The sequence below is a fragment of the Catharus ustulatus genome, chromosome 3 (assembly GCF_009819885.2).
Source record: "Catharus ustulatus isolate bCatUst1 chromosome 3, bCatUst1.pri.v2, whole genome shotgun sequence".
Lineage (NCBI taxonomy): Eukaryota > Metazoa > Chordata > Aves > Passeriformes > Turdidae > Catharus > Catharus ustulatus.
The window spans coordinates 73,783,683-73,806,149 of record NC_046223.1 but is presented as its reverse complement, the minus strand read 5'-3'; the positions used below and the strand labels follow the sequence as shown (position 1 = coordinate 73,806,149).

The following is a 22,467-nucleotide window of genomic DNA, read 5'->3' as shown; positions in this document are numbered from 1 at the left end:
TCCACATATTCAAGACAATATTTTTTCTCCCTATTTGTTGGGATACAATAGCCTTGTTTTGATATCCATTTTTGAAACTTCTTTTAAAATGTTCCTTCAATCACAGAAAAGTTTTTCAAAACATGGAAGAGTATTCTCTCTCTCACCACATTCCACTTTATAGCTGATGTCTATGCCTCACTGTCTCTTGTTCATTTTCATTACAAAGGCTTTGACCCACTATTTCAGGCTACACAGCACATACTGACTCATCCCTTTGATGTTACTGTATATAGCACTATTCATTGCTTATTTATTTATTAAGAGAGCCTGATAAATTGCAAGGCTAAACTAAAACACAAAAGGCCAAACAATCCTATTTTCAACACTGAAGTAGACGAATATTACCTTTTTTCATCTGCCCTCAAGTCACATACATGCTTTTTTAGTGTGGGGAAAAAAAGAACAGCATTCTAAACAAAGAAACAAAATTAAAAAGAACTTCTGACTGATAGCCCTGCTCTTAAATTCTTTCTTGCAACCTTTCCCTGCCAGTCTAGTAAAAAGCAGTTCCAGCTGACAATGACTAAGCAACCAGCAAGCTGTGAACTTCTGTGTTTGCTCCACTTTTATCACTTCTTTCCAAGCCAGTGGTTCTCAAGTATTTTTCACTAGCTCCTATTCCCCTACGTGCGTCCTCCCATGGCCTCACTGCTCCCACCAGACACAAACCATCAACCTCCAAGGCAGCCCAGTACTCAAGAGTAAGAGCCCCTATCATTGTTCTCCCTCCAGAAAGCCCCTGTATCTCCTATTTAAAACAAACCTGTGTTTAGCTTCCCTTCCAATCCAACAAACTCAGGCGTGCTTTCCAATTAGCCAACCCTTTCAGCTTTATGCATTCCAGAAATCCCTGCAGCTTTTCATTACACCTGTGGTTCCACACAGCCAAAGGTTGTAAGAAGAGCCACCTCTTCTGCTCCCTATGCTGGTTTATATGCCTTCTTTTATCCTTCTGCTCTCATGCTTCAAGTCCCCCAGGAAGAGCAAAGTGGGGCTCCACACACAGCTTTGAGTCAGTAACTCATAAAACAATTCTGTAGTGTTCACAAGAGGATCCTGATTTTTTTCATTAGGCTTCCTAGCTGCTATCACAATACAAAATAAAGAAAAAGGTCAATATTAAGGACAACTTCAACGAGACCAATAGGTCATGTCATGCTGGTCTAAGTTCATAGCCAAGGGTGATTAAATAGCTTTCATTTATTTCTTGTTGTGCACCAACAGATTGGTGCTAAATTCCTTCTTCACAGCACCAAATCACATATTCAAAAGAGTAAACAGTCAAGGCTGACAATCTAATAAAAATAAAGCAATTTCTCAAGAAAAGGGGAAAACAAAATTATTACCAGGCACAGAAGCATGAAGAGACATGCTACACAAAAAAAAACCCCCTGTTTTTGTGGTTTGGTAGTTTTTTTGGGTTTTTTTGTTGGTTGGGTTTTTTGTGGGTTTTTTGGGTTTTGGGGTTTTTCGGTAAGGTGTATATGGTTTGCTAATAAATAATTGCTTGATTACTGTGTATACAGCTGTTTGGCTACTATGAAGCATTTCCAGGTATACCAAGAACAGTTCAGCAAAGTAATTAATGAGAGAAGTTTTCTTGTCTGACTGGTTCAACGAACAAGCAAACCTGAGTGCTGTCTGTACTGTGGAAGACAAGTTTGATAAAACAGCTACCAAAAATTGTGCCTTACAGTGTTCAGCTAGTGGGTAAATATGTGTTTTTAAAATAAATATTCAGCATTAGATCACTTTTAAATGTTACAGGAGCCAAGAGTTGAAAAGCCTTACTAGCAGCTTAGTAAGATAAGTAGGGAAATCTGGAGTACTGAATGAGGGAATAACCTTCTGGCCATGAACCCACAGTGCTGTCCTTCCTGACCCAACAGGCACTACACTCCTGCTACTGATTCATAAAGCAAAGTTAAATCTTATCAGTTGGCTTACAGAGTGGTCAAATCCAGACAAGAATCCCATAATTTTGTCCTTCATCTTTCTAAACCTCACTCCGCAAGCAACTGAAGAGGCAAGCACAAAGTGAAGAGCTCCCATATCCACAGTTACTTGAAACAGAGTACAACAAGGGAGTTACCCCAAAAGCTTTAAGAGTAGCCAGCTGTTTTCTCCCTTTGGGGCCTTCTCCCAACATTGTCTTGCCACAATACTGTGAATTATGACCACAGGTCTTGAGAAAAGGAGTATTTGTAAAACACTATTAAGAGATAAAAATCTTTTAAAATGTGTGTTGGTTAAGTTGTAAACATAAAATTCTAGTTGGTAAACTTGGCCATTTCTACCACAAAGAGTTTTGTCACAAAAACTACGCCATAAACTGGGTTAATCTGGTAAGATTCGCAAGAGGCCTATGGTAGTAGGGGAGGAAGGGAAACAGTATCTCCCCAAACCTCTTACCTTGTCAGAGTAATTTAAAATCCCCATTAAAATGAAGCTACTACCTATTTGTCATAGGTTACTTACCACAGTGATTTTCTGTTCCAAAAAGGAGTATTCTTGGCTTAAGTAGCTCACAATGGCCTGCTTAAAAACCTAGCAAACAACCTGAACATGTGAAAATTACTCAGTTTGTATACAGTAGAAACCCATTGAAGGGGAGAAGTAAAGCATGAAGAACATTTTAGCTAATCTAGGAGGCAGAAAAGATGCTCAGATGCTCCCTGTACTGTTCATGGAAAGAAACAGAAACATTGCTGTGTAGATTATCTTCTGAGGAAAACAATCTGACAAGGAATATCACAGGAGACTGCACTGCAAATTTGATTAATCTACAGCTATTGACATAAATATCATGACATATAGTAAAGGGGGAAGATCTATAGACACACCTAAATTTTCAGATATAGAAATAGACAAGTTAAATCCCTTTAAGTTTCCTGAACATTTAGAAATAGTTTACTCTCATTTATTAGATGTGATCTCCATTTAGAGATGAAGATTATTTCCCACTCAACACAGGATAAGTTAACATCCACTGAATCACATCCTGAGAAATACACAAGCAATCAATGAATGCACAGAACACAACTTCCTTCAGTACAACAGAACTAACATAATGCTGTCTCTTACAGAGAGTCTTTGATGACATCATTATCACCTCACTTATTATTTAAAAGCAGTATATACAAAAAGGAGCAATAACTCATGCTGTGCAGGAAGATAATGAAATGCATTAACTCAAGATTATTAAAGCAATAATTACATGGTAAGTATTGGACAAACCATGTTTCATAAAAAGATAACTTGTGAGAAATTTAAACCAGAGGTTTTTTCTTCATCAAATGTACTTTTAGATTGTTAGCAAAATAATTCTTTTCCATTTCTTGAAAATTCTTGTGAAACAATCTGGATCTTCCCTTTCAGTGTCTGGGACTGAAAAGGTGCAAATTTACTTTTTTATTTGTATTGTCTAGACAGACAGCAAAAATGGGATGGGCATGTAATTGAGCATAAATATGGAAGAAGTTTACAATTTAAGAAGGCAAAAAATGGTTTTATAGCTTTGTTTTTTCAACGGAATGAGTTTATCTGGTTGGATTAATCTTTTCAAAACAGCCACAAAATGTTGAATTTAATTTGAAATTTAAAAAGAAAACATTTTCTTGCTATAAAAACATGCCATATAAGTAAGAGTAAAAATGGAAGATTACATGTTCCTTTCACCTGCTGGGGAAAGAAATATCTGAGCTCCTGTAAGTTTGTTATGGGCTATATTGTGTTGCTTGATGATTCCCACAGTAGCTGACTCATCCCTGAATTCACAACCATCTTCCAAGTTCTATCAGGCAGATATTTATCAAGCATTTTCTATTTCCACACATGAAACATACAGTTTAATTTTGTACTCCTGTTTCTTCTTTCTTTTCCCAAGATGGATACCCCTCTTTTTACTCTGCTTCCACACTCTACCCTGCAAATTTAAGCAAAACAATTCAACCAGCTACTATGCTCTTTGAGGGAAAAGGCCTTTTTGTCTCACAGACAGACAAAATGAACTTTTATTCTGAGCAAAAAGGTTTCCTAACATATAGGTAAAAATATTTTTTAAAAATTGTGCCACGTTTCTAACCTACAGTAAGTTAGAAACAAAGCCCACATATGAGCTAGCCAACCTTAATTCTAACAACCCTGAAGTACAACCCATTTACTATTTCTAAACTATGACTTTACAATACAAATTCAGAAGTATGATAGATTTGTTGACACCAGACTTGAAATATTTTGTGAGTATATAATTTCTCATGTCCAGCTGTCTGCTGAAGTAGACTAGCTCAGCTAAATCTAACAAGTCCCCAAAAATGAAAATAATGAAAAACTGTATCAATAAAGTCTATATATGAAAGAGAATACTTAAATTTTTATTTATCAGATGAAATCTGCCACATACGAACCTCTATATATCTACTGCAATACTGTCAGATTGCATGAAGTTTTCAATATTTTTTAAGTCCTCAATGAAATGAGAAAAACTATAAAAACAATCATTATTTCTAAATAAGCTGTACAACATACTATCAAAAGGATCCAAACTATGAGTCATTTCATGAAAACACAAATGGCTTTCACTGAATCCAAAGGCATCAACCTAGAAACCACAATATTGCTATTCAGTACAAGAAGAGCTAGTAATAGGTAACTAGCCTATAAAATGTCTATGACAGGAACAGTTTATTATTGTGATCCCTTCATCGCTGAGGAAGTCCTAACCTTTGTTTTGCTCCATCCACACAAGAGAAATCAGGTCTGTCTATTCATCCTTGCTGCTACAGCCAGGATACTGCTGCAGAATGACAGTACACTGAGCACAGGAGTTCCTACAACCATAGTGTGACTTTAGTCCATAAATACACGCATGTGTTTACCTTGATGTGATGCTCCAGCAGGACTTAAATTCTGCTGTATCTCAAAGCAATAAAGCAGTATAAGGGATACTTCTATAATTTTCTTCCTAAAGGACAGGTCCAAATACTGGAAGTTATATAAGGAACATGAATGTAAGAGGTCTATTACAGAAGGAAGAAAAAAAAAAAAGGGGGACAGAACAACCTAAGTACAAAATTGCTACAAGATTGTTTGTAATACCAGTTGTGTCCCTTCAGTTCTGAGGTACATTCCATATATTAGGTCCTTTTCCTTGATTACTAGCTCTTTTATGTTTTTTCTCTTTATTATAAACCATAGTCCTGTCCTGTCTCTTGACAGAAACTCTCCTTGGTAAATCAATTTCAACAACCCAGGAAGTAGTTTAGTCAGTATCACCTTAATAAGGTGTTAAAAACCTAAGTAACTAAGAATTCAATGGTCATTTTCAGCTTTCAGTTGCAAATTTAGGCTTATTTTCACCTCTGTCTTCAGCAAGCATCTCCAGGATGCAAAAGCATTTTGACTGGAATAATCAGAGCTTCTCCAATGTTATTTCACTTCTTCTTTATGGTTACTAAATTGAAGCTTCAATGTCAAATCACTCTGTCCTTTAAACAGCATCTATACCAGACATGTTATCTGCTAGATAACATTCATTTCCTTTCATTTTCAATTTCCCTCATTCCCTCTTTGCCAGTCAGTACAATTTGTGAAATAACTAATATTCACTCAAATAGTCCTGCAACTAGCTCTCTTTTTTTCTGACAGCTTCTTCACAAACATCTGTGCCCTAATCAGATCATTTTCTCTCTCCCCTCAAGTTGGCATTTTCTCAGATTTCTTGCTTTAATTTTTTCAAGTTGCTTTCAGTTTTCTGGTATTTCTCTTTTCTTTTTTCCCCTTTAATCTTAGAATCATGTGAGCTACAAGCCATGGGCACCTTTTGCAATCAGCAAAGGGACCCAAATCTGTCCAGAGAGATACTTTTATTTCACATGGACTCAATCATCCTGAGGAAGCACAGGAGAGCAGGAACCTGAGCTAATGGTTTAACAGGTACATTCAGTCCCTCATCTTATCACACCTACAGCCTGGAAGTGATTCTCACTTTTCATCCAACACAGAATTTGGCAGCGAGCAGGAGTCCTTCCTTACAGCATGGTAAGAAAACTCATTAATCATCTCATCCACTTTGGATTTCAAAGCAGTCAGTGATGTAACAGTTGTTCAATGGACATGTGGCTTAGAGCAACTTATTCTTGTTATCACATACCAAACTCAGCCAATAGCCCACTTAAAGAAATGGGTTTACAAATTTAAAACCAAACACAATTACTCCACTTGTCCACCCTTTAAATCATACACCTCCCTATCAGCCAATATTACTTACCTATGATATTCCAGTGCATTTTCCCAGTTACAGCTGTTAGACTTTATTTCAACTCTGAGAACACACTTGTCTAACACACTATGAATTGATCTATGACTTACAGTTGGCACTTCTGGGAAAAATCAGAATAGAAAACACATTTAAGGAGCTCTATAGAAATGTAACTGTGCTTATAACTGTTCCTTCTAATCCACAGATGGGTTCTGAAACTTCATTTCAGGTCACCACAACCTCCCAGCGACGACAAAGCCCTGCTGAATACTATAACGATCCAAGTAAACAGATGTACAGGAAGAGTGCATCTCAAAAGTCCTCTTTTAAGTGAGTACAACACATAGACAGTCTTGTATGCAACAAAGTCTCTGAACACTGGAAATTGTGGAACCTAGTGGTGTATCTGTTTGTATAAGGTTATTTGACATTCTAACTCAATTAATATTAAGATTCAGCATAAACAGAGTGTCATCCAAGAATTCACACAGGAGAGAGCTGTTATGATTATTAAAGTTGGAAGACAAATCTTCATTGACTTTCATATCTCTGAAAACCCACAGGGGAGAGAACTTTGACTGGAAGTGGCTCAAGTCTAAGATGATAAAAATTTCTTCTGAAGCCTTCTCCACATCTCAGGTATCCATAAGGGCACCCATCTGAGTGAGTCTTCAAGGTATAACAAGCTTAAATTTATGCCACAAGCTTATGTTCTCACCTCTGCCTGGCCAACTGATCTCCCACACATTCTTGTGAGGGTTGGACCACTGGGACTCCTGCTTTTTCATTACCACTGACTGCATTTGGGAGCCAACATTTCCAACAGCAAAGTGGGATTAAGCATCTCTTATTTCCATAGAAAGCAGGCTGCAAATAAGGAACAGGAGACATTCATCCATACACATTCAAGAATAAAAACAATGATTCAGCAGCAATTCTAGGTTACCCCACTCTGTACTATTGCTGCACTGTTGTTCCACCATATTAAAGCAAGGCAAAAGGATCCTTGGAGGTTAGACAACCCAGTAAGCAGAGTTTCAAACCAGAAAAAAAGGAGAAAACAATTTCTCAACAAGTAAGGAAGATGTGGATGGGGTAGGCAAACCAAGGGCCTGGGTGGTAAGAATGCAAGAGACACAGCAATCCACAAAACAGAGCTGAAGCGGAGTCTCTTGAAGCATGTAAGGAAGGAAGTGCCTGCAGAAGAGCCTAATGGAGAAAGCTCTCAAACTGGTAGTGAGGAATCAGCACACTTGTGTGCCTGCCTGAACTGCCTCTACACTGATGCACACAACATGGGAACAAAGGAGGAGGAGTTAGAAGTCTGTGTGCAGTTTCTGGACTATGACCTCTTTGTGATAATGGAGACGTGGTGGGATAGCTCACAGGCCTGCCATGCTACCACAGATAGATCAAAGTTGTTTAGTAAAGACAGGCTGGCAAGGCGAGGAAGCAAGTTGTCTTTTATGTGAAAGATCAGCTAGAATTTGTGGAATTCTGCCTTGGGACAATTCAGCAGATGGTCAATAGCTTATAGGTTAAGATTAACAGGCAGACCAGCATGGGTAGTACTGCAGTGGTATATATCCTACTATAGTATCCTACTATATGTAGTAGTTACTACATGCTATAGACTTCCTAATTAGGAAGAAGTAGATGATGCCTTCTTCAGATAACTGGAAGAAGACTTGTTCACAGGCCACACTCCTTACAGTGGGAATTCTAGTCACTGTGATTCTTCTGTGTGGAAGGACGATGCAATCTAGGACTCAAGCAATCTAGAATTCTACAGTGCCTTGATGATAACTTCCCAAGGTGATCATGAAGTAAAAGAAAACAAGGTGCCCTGCCTGCCCCGGTATGTACAAATAACAAAGAACTGGCTGTGCATGTGGAAGTTGCTGGCAGCCTTGGCTGAAGTTTGGTTGTAGACAAGTCAGTAGTAGTGTCCCCTCTTTAGCCTGAAATATTCTGTTAATAAACAAGATAACAAGTTTCTTGAGATGTAATATTCAACAAAGAGCTACTGCAGTATTTATTCTGTTTCTGAGGTTTCTGAAGAGAGAAGCTGCAAGAATCAAAAAAGCTAAGTTGTGTTCTATGCAAAACACATACTGAAGAATACCTTTCAACAATCCAATACTCTGGAAATACAGAACTACCAATCAGTAAACCAGCTAACTATGCCAACCATTAACAACAGTATAAAGTATGGCATAAAGTGCCATTCTTCCAGCTCATACCATCACAGCTACAAAGCCTAATACACAAAAGCCAAAGGCTACTCCAACTAGAAGGCAAGGAAGGAGCACTTCATGAAAGTGCATTTGAAATATGAGTTGATATTGTAACAACAATGGTGCTACCAAATAACACTGTAGGATTTTTATTTATTAGTATTACATATATTAAAAAAAAATGTTATCTATAAGCCAGTCACTTTTTGGAAAAAAGTGCAATCAGCGCTTGAAGGGAGATACGTGAAATATTTAAAATACACAAAAAAGTTTAAACATAGAACAGTATGAGTGGTATAGAATGAAATGGAACATACACTGGTATGGCCGCTTATACTATACCAACTTTTCCTTGTGACCTTTTAAACAAACTACAGAATGAAGAATAGTTTTTCATCTGCTGATACATTACAAAAAATGGAACGCTAGCAGTGCTTATTTGATCTAATTTCTGCACTAAGGTGGTTAAGCAATAAATGTATTTGAATATGTATTATGTATTTAAATACATATATATATATATATATGCTTTTTCATTCAAACGTAAGTTATTTCAAATCTTATATTGTCTTAAAAGGAAGCAAACTTGCAAAGCAACACATACCTGATATACCCTGAGACTCTTTCTGTAAATCACAGTACCACAGTCTGTTCACTGGATCACAGCCTTCTCTGATAGAGAGCAAGACATATCGACCATCATCCGACACCTGTAAGAAGTCACAGAAAAATCAAAGATAATTCACCCTCTGCAAAAAAGAAGTACAATTTGAAAACTGAGTTCACATATGCAGAAAAATCTAGAGCTGCTCTTGAACTAAACATTACAAGCTACAACCACATTATAAATTATCTGATGATGCCTCTTGGTTCGCTTTTGCACATGCATGCACACACACAACAGAACTTCTGAAATTGTGTCTTCTAGTACAGAAAGTCATCCATTAATCTTTCTTGCTATTGAGGCTTTGCAAACATACTTCGTTTCTTGACAAAGCTTTTGAAAGTGTAAGTCCAACCAGGAAAAGCAGAAAGCAACAAGAAGTCATCAACTTAAAGTCTCCCTCTCCTGACTGAGCTGGTTTGAGCATATTCCAAAATTACCAAATTTTGATGTTTTATTAACAGAGCTCATAGAGAAGGCTGTTTACTGTCCACATTCTTATATGACAATATCTAATGGAAATTTAAACCCCCAGTCACAAAATACGAATCTGGGTTCTGGAAATTTTCCACTTGGCACTATACACAGCTTCAAAACAATTCTTGTATTGTAATTACTTCTTAGATATATTTCAGTTTATATTTGTAACATTTGTTATGCAAAGTATCTGTAGAATGAGCTGCGCAAAAAAATTTCAGAAGAATTAGGTTCTAATTGTACTGCCATTCCAACAGATTCACAATTGTAAAGACACAAGAAAGCAACCTAATAGAACAGTAACAAATTTCAGTGTATGAATGTTAACAAAAAAAAGCCCCAACAACCAAACACTCCTTGAAACAAAAACAATCCCCAAATGAGTGTTTCCAAATCATATTTTACAGGCATTTTGTTAAGAGCTAACTATACCACAATAAAAGTCCATACAGCCAAAAGCTCACAAGACAAATAGAAAAGAACACCTAAGATTCCTACAGTAGCCAAAAACCACTCCATTATATGTATCTTTAACAGGGTAGCCTGCAAAATTGAGATATTTTGCCTTCTCCTTCCTAGAAAGTATATCCAGAAATGGAAACCAATATTAGGTGATCTTTTTTGAAAGACACATCTTCAGTGGTTTTAGGTAAGCAATAATTGCAAGTGCAAATTTTAATTACGAAAATGATTGCAATATGCTGCTTAAACATCTATCCATACTAGCGAAAGTACCAAGTTCCTATTACGCCCTCACCAACTGAAAAAGCATAACAAATAATTTTAAGTTTTATATAAAAATACAGATTTCAGTTAAACTCAAGATTATGACACACAAAACTCTTTTAGTCACAATTGGAACCTGCATAAATTTATTCTTTGATTCTGTGAGTAAAACAGTTAAGAGAAGTCTAATAACTTTACCCAAGAGAGAACAGAGATGTGCGAATTTCTGATGTTGTTGCAAAGGCAATTCAGAATCTCTGATGACAGCAAATCTGAGTACATCTAATTTTTCCTTCCACATTCCCAGCTGGACTAGTTAAGAGTTGATAGCAGTTTATGTTTAATTTGAAGTAAGAACTCCCAAAGCATCTTGCTGGTGGGATACCAATTATGTGTGTCTCTATCACTAAAGCTATTCTTATACCAGTGAGTTCTACAACCCAAAAGAATTTGGTAGAAATAGGACAAGATGGTTGACTGCAGCATGCTAAAATGTTCAGTATTACACTGCAGCTTTAGACATCCACATTGCAAAATTACAGCTTGATGAGTAATTTTAGCAGCAGCATCAACTTATGCAATCTCCACCTCTAGCTCTTCCTACTGCTATAGCTGTTTGTGTTCATGTAAGTTCATTCCTCATGTCATGCCAGTACAAGCATCCACCATTTGTGAAGTAAACCAGTTAACAAAAAAACCAACCCACAAAACAAAAACAAAAAATATTTAAACCTCCAAGAAACAGAACAGAGGAATCCAGAGGAAAAAAACATCCAAAAAAACAAAACAAAGAATCCAGGAGGGGAAGGAGAAAGAAAAAGGAAAAATACTTAAATAATCCACAATTTAAAAAAGAAGAATAAAAGAAGCCCCTCTACCAGATTAGTATCTCAATCAGTTCACTGTTCAGTTGCACAAATGGCCAAGCTAACACACAGCATCAAACAGCTAGAAACATGAATAACAGGGGCAGAGATTGCTCAAGGCAGCTCAGGTTGCAGCACTGATGAATGTGTAATCAAAGCCCAAAAGCCACTGACCCTACACTGTAAACAGACAAGAGTTTGGGTTTCAGGATGGCAAAAGGAAATAGGATTTACCAGCTATCATTTGGATGATTATTATATGCTACATCATCTTCATGAGCTGAGCTGCAATCCCTGCTCTTGGCTCACAAATTTATGAACTGAAATTTCATACTAGTACCTCACCCAAATCTCAGAACGCATTCATGACTCAGCATAAGGAGCACAGCTGCAATGTCAGACCTGTTTCTCACATTTAAGATGAAAAGGAAACATATCTCAAGAATTTCTGAGAGAGATCTGGAATGCCAGTCAGTGCATATTTCTCTCATTAAAATAATTACTATCATTTCAAACAACACCCACTGGTAAAAGGCAAACAGGCTACAAAGTAATTGCACCTCTTAAAACAATATTTAGTATCTGTCAAAACAGAAGAAATCCTGTAGCCTTTCAACTGGAGCTTTTAAAAACCTCCAGTATAACAATGATTTTACTGGCGTAACACAGCACTAATTCCTAACTCAGCACTAGTAAAGGATGGATTATTTCAAAGAGCTGATGTTGGTATATCACTTTTAGTTTCACTACTACTGCCATTCAATCAATTGGCAATTTTGAGTTTGTTAGATCTACTATTTCTTACATATTTGTTGTGACCATCATTACGCCATACAAACATACACAACAGTATCACTAAGACAGTTGTACTCCTAAGCACTATTTTTATTTAGTCTTTCAAGCATCAAAACCTTTAAATCCTCCTTTATAGTAAAGTTTTGGTTTATAGTGGAGTGTTTTCTCTGGGTTTTCTTGCCTAGTGACTTCGTTTCCATGTTACCAGTTCTCTCCATTTTGATGAACAGTAACCACCGCTAAGACAAACATTAAGAGAAGCAGAAGTTTACCTCTAAGTTCAACATATCAATGAACACCAAAACAAGAAAAATTATTTGAAGTCTAATTAGTAAAAAGAATCTTCTAACCACTCAAATCTCATCTTTTGTTACAAAATACAACTAATCCACTATACAAGCCATATAAGGAACAGCAAAGGGTTATGAGGCTCCACAGCAAAAACAAAGTGAATTATTTTGCCTAGCAGCAGCAGCAGATTTCAGACCAAAAATTCATACATAATTGAACAAACAACAACAAAGAAGAATGAACACTAGAAAGCTGTTGTTTTTTTTCAGTTTCCTGGCTTTATATATCACTCAACTAAATGTCAATATGAGAGATATTAGAGTGCTCTACTTTCAAGTCTTATGCACAGCAACAGTGAATATTAATGCAAGTTCTGTGAACACTACCTGGACAGTTATTACTGCCAGAGTTAGGAAAAGGAAGAGCTCTCTACATTTAGTTCACAAATTGGGGCCCTTAGAGTACATCGTATTCTGTTAAGGCAACTATATACACACATCATTCCTTTATAGATAATAAATCAGAAGTTTTACTACCTTTGCCCCTTTTTTTTGTCGAAGTGGAAAAAACCTAATCACTGTGTAATTTGCTTCTGTATAACAAGGTACTAAAAATAAAAAAATAAAATTCAGTTATTAGATCCTATGCCTATGCTGAGAAAAAGATAAACTCTCTTCTTTACTGCAGGCATTAACACCATGGTAATTTACAACCTGATCTGCATCTGCAGTTATTTCACAAACTACTGCTCTTCATGCACTGCTGCCCTTTGCATATGAAACTGAGCAATTGTCATTGCTATCTAATGCATTTCCAATGAAGCACAGCAAATGAATCATGCACAAAAAAAAAAATTAAAAATCAAAGTTCACAAAAATCACAGATAGAATCAAAGTTTTCTAAAAGAGCTAAAAGATCAAATTACTAACTGTAACGTATCCAGCCATGAAAGATCAGATCATCCAGAAAAAGCAAGATGTGTGGCAGTAAAGATGCAACCATGCAATGCAAGGCTTTAATAACTAGGAACTAAAAACTCATTGCATCAATAAGCTGAATTTTAACACTGGTACGATTTTCACTATATGCTAGGGATGTAATTGCTTAACACCACCCAGAGTGACTGAATAGATTTTTTTAAAATACTTATTTGAGATTGCACCCAATCAGTCACCACAATAAAACATGATTCATGACAGCAGTTACTTCCTTAACTTCAGATATATGCTGCACAAAGACTTTTAAATAACACCACTTGCCCCGATATGACTCCACTAAGGAGAATTTACATGCAAGAAACCTTTCACTTCTTGCAGAAATTACCTCTTTTGTTATTGATGAGTATTTTTAAGCTTTCTATCAGATGAACAAAGGAAGATATTAAGCACAAAAATCCACCAAGCATGTGGGTTCTACAGAGAAAAAAAATACTGTAAAATTTGCTGAAACATTTGGAAGTAAAGAGCAATTACACTGTCTGAACAGTCTCAAGTGTTCTACTATCACAGATGTGCACATGTACCTGGGCTGCAAAGATCTGCCTGCAGGAAGACAAACAGCCCCCATAGTAGTCTTCTAGCCTTTCAAATTCCACTTTTACTATCTCACTTTTTATTAGAAAAATCCAAGCTAATTTCTTTCTCTTTTGTAAAGGATTGTGGGCTGTGGTACTGGTTTGTTGTTTTTTAATGAAGGGAACATAAAGTTATGTCCTGATATTATCTTTGCAGTGGTTCCAGAAAGTCACTGAAGCTTGCAAATAGCTCCTATCACATTTTATGTTCTCACAGTCTTTTGAGACATTAAGGATTGGGGCATGAACTCCCTCTCACAAAGCAACCTCTTGGGACTGTGCACAATCCAAGCCACCTGAAGCTGCTGCACTCAGGCTCTAAAGGTGGTATTTTGTTTTCTGTTTGCACAGTACTGGTTTCAAAATCAGCTGAATTTCAGAAGCTCTAATGATGGGTGATCACAGGAATGCATAATTTCAGGATGAGGTCCTACAGAATCCCCTTGTTACATTCTAAGGTGCAGGCCTGACACACTTTATGCAGGACATGGACAAGGTTATATGCAAATAACATTCTGATGTCCCCTATCCACCCACTACCCAGGTTAGAAAACGTGCTCTGGGCACTAATTGAAATCTCTTATCTCAGACGGGTTTTTATTCTTGGATTTTAGATATGACATGCTGGTATAAAGAGCAATTCTATTCTGACCATTATCCTTTAGAGCTTTGCTAACTGGGGTTGAAGGAGCCCTACCAAAGCTAGAGAACATGGATTTTAGACCCTAGATCATTGGGCTTATGACTATTACAATTCCAACAGAACAGCATGCAGCCTTATTCGGAAGAGGAACACAACAATACGTACACATATATTTACATGCATTCCCTTTCCTAAGTCTAGCACAGAATAAAATCAGTAGCCTTCTGGGGTGACAAACATCACACACATTTTTTACTGTGGCTTTCACCTTGTTTTTGAGCTGAATGAAAGCACTAAAGCATCTGGAACCTGGCTATGTAAGAGATTATCAGCTCCCACAGTCCTACGTGCAGCCACGATTACCTGCCTCTTTCTTAACACTAAAATTCCCTGGGCCTCCTGTCAGAGCTATAGGAAGATACTCATACTAGACTTCTATTCAAGATTCCTCCTTGACTAAGATAGTGTAAGGCTTTAGAAAAATTCCCACAGCCCTGTTTCAGCCAGCAGTGTGTCTCACTTGAGCAAACTGATAACGTTCCCCTCCATGCTGCTCACTCTTCCGCTGTGGATGCTTCTACGGTGCCGCAGTGAAAACATTACAGCCAGCACATATCCGGCACAGACTACTCGTCTGTGCTCTGAATTTCATGTGCAAGATTACCTCCCTGGTACAGAACAACTGATGCTAACTGACAGCTTTAAGTATAAAATCAAGAATTTAAAAAAAAAAAAATTCTCAAATCAGAGACAGTACACAGTGTTTGTTGGAAAACATGAAAAATTGTAATTATTTTACTGCTGGCAGAATTGGGATAAGAGGGTTGCCCTCTCCCACTCCTTTCTGTTCTGCTTACTTTCCTGATGGTACCACAGGGACTTCTTGCACTACCAACTGCAAAAGACTGTTATATAACTTATTATTCAACTTTGAGAATAACAGTCTGTCTGTGAAAGAGAGATATGCTCAGTCAGTCTGGAGAAGAAGCAAGAAAATCCCACTTACACACTGAAGCACGGGAAGCTCCTGCTTTCCCAGAGCATCTATGACATTGCCAAGGTTTTAAACATCTTCATACCAGACTGCCCTCTTCTGGGCTGTTATTCAGTTAAATTCTATCCCTGCTCTTCACAACTCTCCCACCATTCTAGAATCCGTACCCACAATGCATATGCTTTTTCCAGACTGATAAAAAGATTTGATAGCCTCTTTTTCAAAACTTACATATCTGACTAACAATAAACAGATTTTTTCCTCACAAACAATTCCTTCAAGTGAAGAGCTGGAAACACATCTATATTTCTCTGCCAACACCATTTTCAGCACCACAGATTTTGTTTAAATCAAGCACACTTGGGGCTAGTGTTGAATGTATAATAAAGAAAATAACCCTGAAGTTATTTGTTTGCGTACTGTATTGTAAATACATTAAGCTGACAAAATTTTATACAACCCTCTTTTGTCCTTATGAATGACCTAGTTTCCCATCTCCACTGAGAATCCACACCACTCCAACTCCCTACAGTGCACCTCAGATTATTTTTTCTGAAGTATCATGGCAACATTATTAATTTTGCAGTCTCTGAAGGCTCTCCTTGTCAAGTGTTTTTCACTTGCAAGTGAAGTATTTCTCTTCCTTGACCTTGGTTGCAAGACCAGCAAATTCTGTCCAAACCTAGGTATGAAAGTTCAACTCTCCCCCTACCATAGAGAAAGGTTTGGTACTTATGACTAGAACATCCACACCACAATCCAACTGTTTTCACTGAAGTTTGTGTAAAACATGATGTCTCTAGCTACTGGGACTAGCAAAGCTGGTAAAACAGAAACTTTTTTTATCTGACAGGAATGCATGAAAACATGCATTTTCTAACATGTTGAATTGTGCAAGTTGTATTTTAAAATCTGTAGGAGCATCTTAGCACCAAGGAAGTACATTCAGCACAGCACCAAACAGCCACATTATTTGATTTTCACTAATGATACTTTAATTTTTTCCCCATTACTTTGTGGTCTTCCACTTTCTGAAGCACTTAGAAAAACTGACCAGAGAACTTGTTGGAATGGCCTGAAAAGAAGATTTTTGACCCATTGCACAAGGATGAAACCACATTTTGCAATTGCACTGCTTTGGTTTGGGTTTTGTCGTTTTGTTTTTTTTTTTAATTGCAGAATATTTTTCTCCTGATGATTAAAAGAATCTTTGTTTTCTGGCAGCCTACAGTAAAGACACCCCTAACATTTTCATGGGTTAATGTGCTGAAAAGTGACACAAATGATGACCACATTTTTCAAAAAAGGTTCTCACAGAGAAAAATATTTGCAAGAACTGAGTACCCCAAAGCAAGCTAAAAACACTTCGTGTTCATCAAAAGTGTCAGACAAAAAAGAGATGAACACAGAAACGAAATGTACTGATCAAACATAGTAGGCAGGAGAACACACAGTATTACAAGTATTCATCCATAGGAAAAACATCAGTTCCCTGATAAATGGAATGCCCATCACTACATTCCAGCAGCACATCAAAACAGCGCTCTCAACAGCACGTCGCTAAATCTAATACGGGGAAAAAAACACATTAATTACAAAAAGTTTACTGAGACTTTACATGACATAGTAGTAGTTCAACAAAATTCAATGGAAATCATTTCCATTTCCAATAACACAGGCTGTACCACATGAGTACTGATAAAACTCGTAGGAAAACTTAGAGTTCTCCAATTATACACAGATATTAAGAGATTTTGACCTCCATATCTCTATCCCTCAATTAAGCAGAACAGATATATTTATTTTTCAGGGAAGACACTGTAAAATTAAATATAACCAAATAAGTACACGGCAGGGAATATCTAGACATGCTGACTATTAGAATAAGCTTTTTGCACAGGAAGAAGAAGCTGGGGCTAAACACTGAACAAGAAGAAACAAGAACAGTGATACATTGTCCATCATATGATCTTCTCTGTCTTGGAATGTATATCAGGCAGAATGACCTCAGTGAAGAAAAAAGGTTTATGATTGTGTTATTGCAGGCTGGAGGAGTGATTTAAAGCAAATTAGGTAGTCTTATTTTCAGCAATTCTTAATCAACAATTCTTAGTCCAATTGTCCGCTCTACAACACTAATAAAAAGCATTCTTCTAACAAAATGTTTTCAAATTAATATCCACTATCAGTTGCTAGAATCTGAAAAACAGAACATGATAATGATAAGGTGCAGGAGGTTTATCATACCTCAGCTCCACCCATCCATTTTGGTTCATCAGGAAATTCAGCACATAGGATATCTTCTGACTGGTTAGTTCCTAATACATGATAGTGCAGCTTTTGATGCAGATTAGTGGAGGTCTCAGTGCCTAGTGAAATACAGGTATTTAAACAAGTAAGTTCACAAAGAAATGCAACAATCATATGAAATGCTTAGAAACTTCTGTATCCCCTTGTATATAAAGAGAAATTCAGAAGAAAGAACTAGGAATGGTTCCAAGCTACAATCATTCCCCTCCAAATAAAACTTCATGCTGGAAACCTGTTCAAGCACTAACCCTTTCCTTACATTGTTGATAACACCTTCTTCAAATTTGAAGATTTATGATTTCAAGCTTTGCTTTCTAGAAATAAAAGCAAGGAAAGTGAAGAAAAACAAGAATCCCTGCCACGGTCTAATGACATTTTAATTTCCATTTCACCCAGAGCAACTAAGGGAAGATTTACTGCTAATTAATATTCCTAGAAACCCTCATACTTCCATTAGTTGAAAATATAAAAGTGATGCACTTTAAAGCACTGCATGAGGTGCCACTTGAATTATTTTTTTTAAAATTTCATTCTTGCAACATCTTCCAGTACTTTAATTTTTGAACTACAAACAGGAGGTAAAAAAATCTCAACAAAAAAGGTTGGTATCTATCTTGCAAGTCTGGCAAAATTATAGGCTTCATAAGCAAATACAGAGGCAAAATTCAGGCACTCTCCAGTTTAACAAAGACCACATCTCCAGGAAAACCTTTTCAGTAGCTCTATAATAATAGCTGCTAAATTCCTTCCCCACTGATGTTCCTCTGCCATTTATTCCACTTTGTATGGTGCTCCTTGAATTTTGCTAGCATAAACATTTAGTTTTGCTTTGCTGTGAAAATTAATCTGGTTGAACAACACAAACCTTATGCCTCACACAGCTACTCATCAGGTCAATCTCGCAAAGCAGTTTATCTATGCCCATACAAATGCATAAAGGGAAAGATCTAAGTAAGCTGCCACCAGACATCAAATTCTAGCCAACACACTAACAATATGGAACCTAAGTAAATTATCCCAGGGAAAAAAGAAAAACGAGCAGCAAACTTTCATGAGAAAAAGAGGGGCAGGCAGACAAGAAGTGACTCACACTACGTGAACATAGGTTTTGGTCATACAAAACATAATTTGATCTCTAATTGCACAACCAGTACAACTACTTATTTCAATATAGATTTGCAGAGCTAATTATTTGTTGCATCAATTCACTGCAAAAGTGATTTTACTTTTACACAGCATGCAATTAGAATGGTCATACGTACCATCACTTTTCCCATCTTGTTTCGGGTAGCAGTTATAGAACATGCCTTTTCCATCATGGGTCCATGCCATGCAACTAAATTTAACTCTCTCCAGTGTATCTGGGAGATCCTCAGGACCTTCTACTTTCATAAACTTGATAGTAATCCAATCAGAGCCACTAGAACTCAGGCCATATGCAAAGTATTCACCATCTTCACTGAATGCATAACCTAGGGAATTGGAAACAAAAATAATGAAGAGAGATTAAATTGGGATACTAGTTAAAAGAACTTTTCACCAAACAATAAGAGAAGGTTTATTTTCTAAAAAGCAGTGCAAGACTACGTCTGCTATCATTTGGGATTCACAGTACTTTTCTGGTCTCTGCGGACTTCTCAATTAATTCACAGATCCAAATTTAGGCACAGATTACTCTGTAAGTGTATCCATGTTCAGCAACACAGTTTACACCCAAAATCTGAATTATGGTTTGAATCGCATTTCTTCTACTGCCCTGAGCTTGGCAGGAAGAGCTAGAAAATGAAAACTAACACAGGTAGAGAATCTGAATGAAATTTTAAGACAGAAACAGCACCAAAGAAGCTACCAGAGATGCAAGCTATGTGAAATTGTGTAAATACCACTTTAAAAATGGAGTCACTAACAACTTGACCCTTTAAAACCCTGAAAACTGAAGTAACTGGAAAACTTTGCCACTAGCATGCAAATGGTTAATTACCAGTATTCTCAGCTAAGACCTGGGATACATATTTCACTTTATCCAAACAGTGAGAAATAAAGAGCTTCCATTGTAGTTGATAAAGATCAAATTCATGCTTGTAAATCAAGTCAGGTGAAGAGACTGAATTATCATAGGCCTGTACAGACCTGAAAGTATCTACCAAAAAATGACTTAAGAAAAAGCTGCATTTCATAGACATGATAGTTTTGAGAGGCACCACTGTGCCACACCAATATATTCTCTCCCATAACAACGTAAGAGTGGCCATCCTGATTCAGAACACAATTCCATCTAGTTGTCATCAGGAGAAACCACAATGTGATGCCTACAAAAGCAAGAACAACCATAAAATCATGGAATGGTTTGGGTTGGAAGGGATCTTAAAGATCATCTAGTTCCTACCCTCCTGCTGTAGACAGGGACACTTTACACTAGACAAAGGTTGCTAAAAGCTCTGTCCAACTTGGCCTTCAACACTTTTAGGGATGGGGCATACACAATTTCTCTGGGTAACCTGTTCCAGTGTCTCACCACCTTCACATTAAAAATTTTTTTCTTAGTAAAAACCTAATCTCCTCCAGTTTAAAACTATTCCCCCTTGTCCTATCGCTACATTTTACACTTGTAAAAAGTCCCTCTCCAGCTTTCTTGTAGGCCCCCCTTTAGGTACAGGAAAGCTACTATAGGGTCATCCCACAGCTTTCTCTTTTCCAGGCTGAACAATCTCAACTCTCAGCCCTTTGTCATAGGTGAGGTGCTTCAGCCCCTCTAATCTTTTCATGGCCCTCCTCTGGACTCCCTCCAACAGGCCATGTACTTCCTGCAATGGGGGCCCAGATTTGGATGCAGTACTCCAGGCAGAGTCTCACATGACTCCAGAGGAGGGGTAGAATCCTGTCCCTTGCCCTGCTGGCCATGCTGCTTTGAATTCAGCCCAGGATTAAATCAGCTTTCTGGGCTGCAAGCTCACACTACTGGCTCATGTCCAGTTTCTCATCCACCAAGATCCCCAAGTCCTTGTTAGCAAGGATGCTCTCAATCACTCCATTCCCCAGCCTCTGTTGATACTGCAAAATGCAAGCAAAAGAACAAAATGCAGGAATAAATGCAAGAACAATGCAAGTACGTGTAATAATTGCTTCAAATATTCTTATTACCTCCAACCATTTTTATTTTAGCAGACTCCTTTTCTATGCACTGGTTGGCTAATACTCCTCAATGCTTCCCTTCTCCTTGATTATGTCCACCTTGCCTTTTTCCACCACCACCATCCATTGGCAATGGGTTCTACAGATCTACTTCTTGCAGCATCACTTTCTGTTTGCTTGGGACCTGATTCCCACTGCTTTAATTTGATATTCTGTCATTCTTGTAATAAAAAATGACTAATCAACCCTTATTCCTTCTCTCCATCCTATTTTATGCCACAAACAGTTCTGCAGACCTCTAATACCTTTGCTAAATTGTCCCTTTTCCAAGCTGATTAATCCAGACATACTCAGATTTTCCTCTGATTGTTCCTACTGCCCTCCTCCAATCTGTATTTCAGAGCCCTCTTTAAGCTGAGGAGACTGCGACTTGATCTAATGTTCAGTGGTACAGACTTTTGGGTTCCTAATGTAATGCTGTCTCCTGTTTCATTTTCCTGTTTCATTCTATTTCATAGAATCACAGAATCATTAAGGTTGGAAAAGAGTTCAACCTTTGACCTATCACCACCTTGTCAACTAAATCTCAGCATTGAGTGTCACATTGAGTTGCTCCTTGAACACTTCTATGGAGAAATTTCTTCCTGATGAATAAATTGGTGTCTGATGTACTTGTTTGGCTTCTACCAAGAACCAAGTTGACATTTTCATGGAATTATGCATTACACTCCAAGCACTGTTACCAAGAGGTCATTCTGAGCTCAAGAATTTACTCCATCCATTCCTCCATAAATAAGGTTAGGATTGCTTGTCCCCTGTGCATCATTTTATTTATCTGCACAGAGACTTTTACCTGTGAATTTATTGCCCACTTATTATTGTCTTTCTGCAACTCTTCAGTCATTCTTCAGCCAGGAGTACCTTTGTACTGTCACCAAACCCTGCCACCTCACTGCTCATTTCTTTTTCTAGTATGTTCAGCATATGAACATTGCAAATCTAGCACAGACCCTGACAGGGCTTTACTGGTGATTTGCACTTGACAGCCCATCAGTTCTTCCTTTCCCTGCCCTTAAACCAATTATTAATCAACACCAGGAGTTTTCCCTCTTGCTACACAGCTGTTGGTTTTCTAAGTGCATTTGGAAGGAGACTATGCCATAAAATTTCTAAGAAATACAGAGATTATACGAAGGCAATATCCACAGATATATATATATGTACACACAGATTAAGGTAGGTCTTCTTCATAAAAAAGTCATATTGATTCTTTTCAACTAGGTCACTTTTACAGAAACATTCACCAATTCTGTCCTCTGTCCTTGAACAAACTTGGAGGACTTATTAGGTCCAAGAGTCTGCTTCTACAAATGAGCAACTAGGTAGTGCAAAAATGGACAGCTAAGTTAAAGCCCTAGTGAACACAATTTTGTGAACACAGAATTTAATGCCATGCTT

General features: G+C 37.4%; 1 protein-coding gene across 1 annotated transcript in view; it reads right to left on the bottom strand.

Moving 5' to 3' along the window:
- LOC116993547 (prolyl endopeptidase) overlaps positions 1–22,467 on the bottom strand; it is an 86,602-nt gene that overhangs the window by 53,289 nt on the left and 10,846 nt on the right. Inside the window, exons 5-7 of the mRNA XM_033054287.2 lie at positions 19,140–19,349; positions 17,815–17,936; positions 9,143–9,248 (exon numbers count right to left, since the gene is read on the bottom strand). Coding sequence (XP_032910178.1) covers positions 9,143–9,248; positions 17,815–17,936; positions 19,140–19,349 — 438 coding nt within the window. The remainder of the gene's footprint in view (positions 1–9,142; positions 9,249–17,814; positions 17,937–19,139; positions 19,350–22,467) is intronic.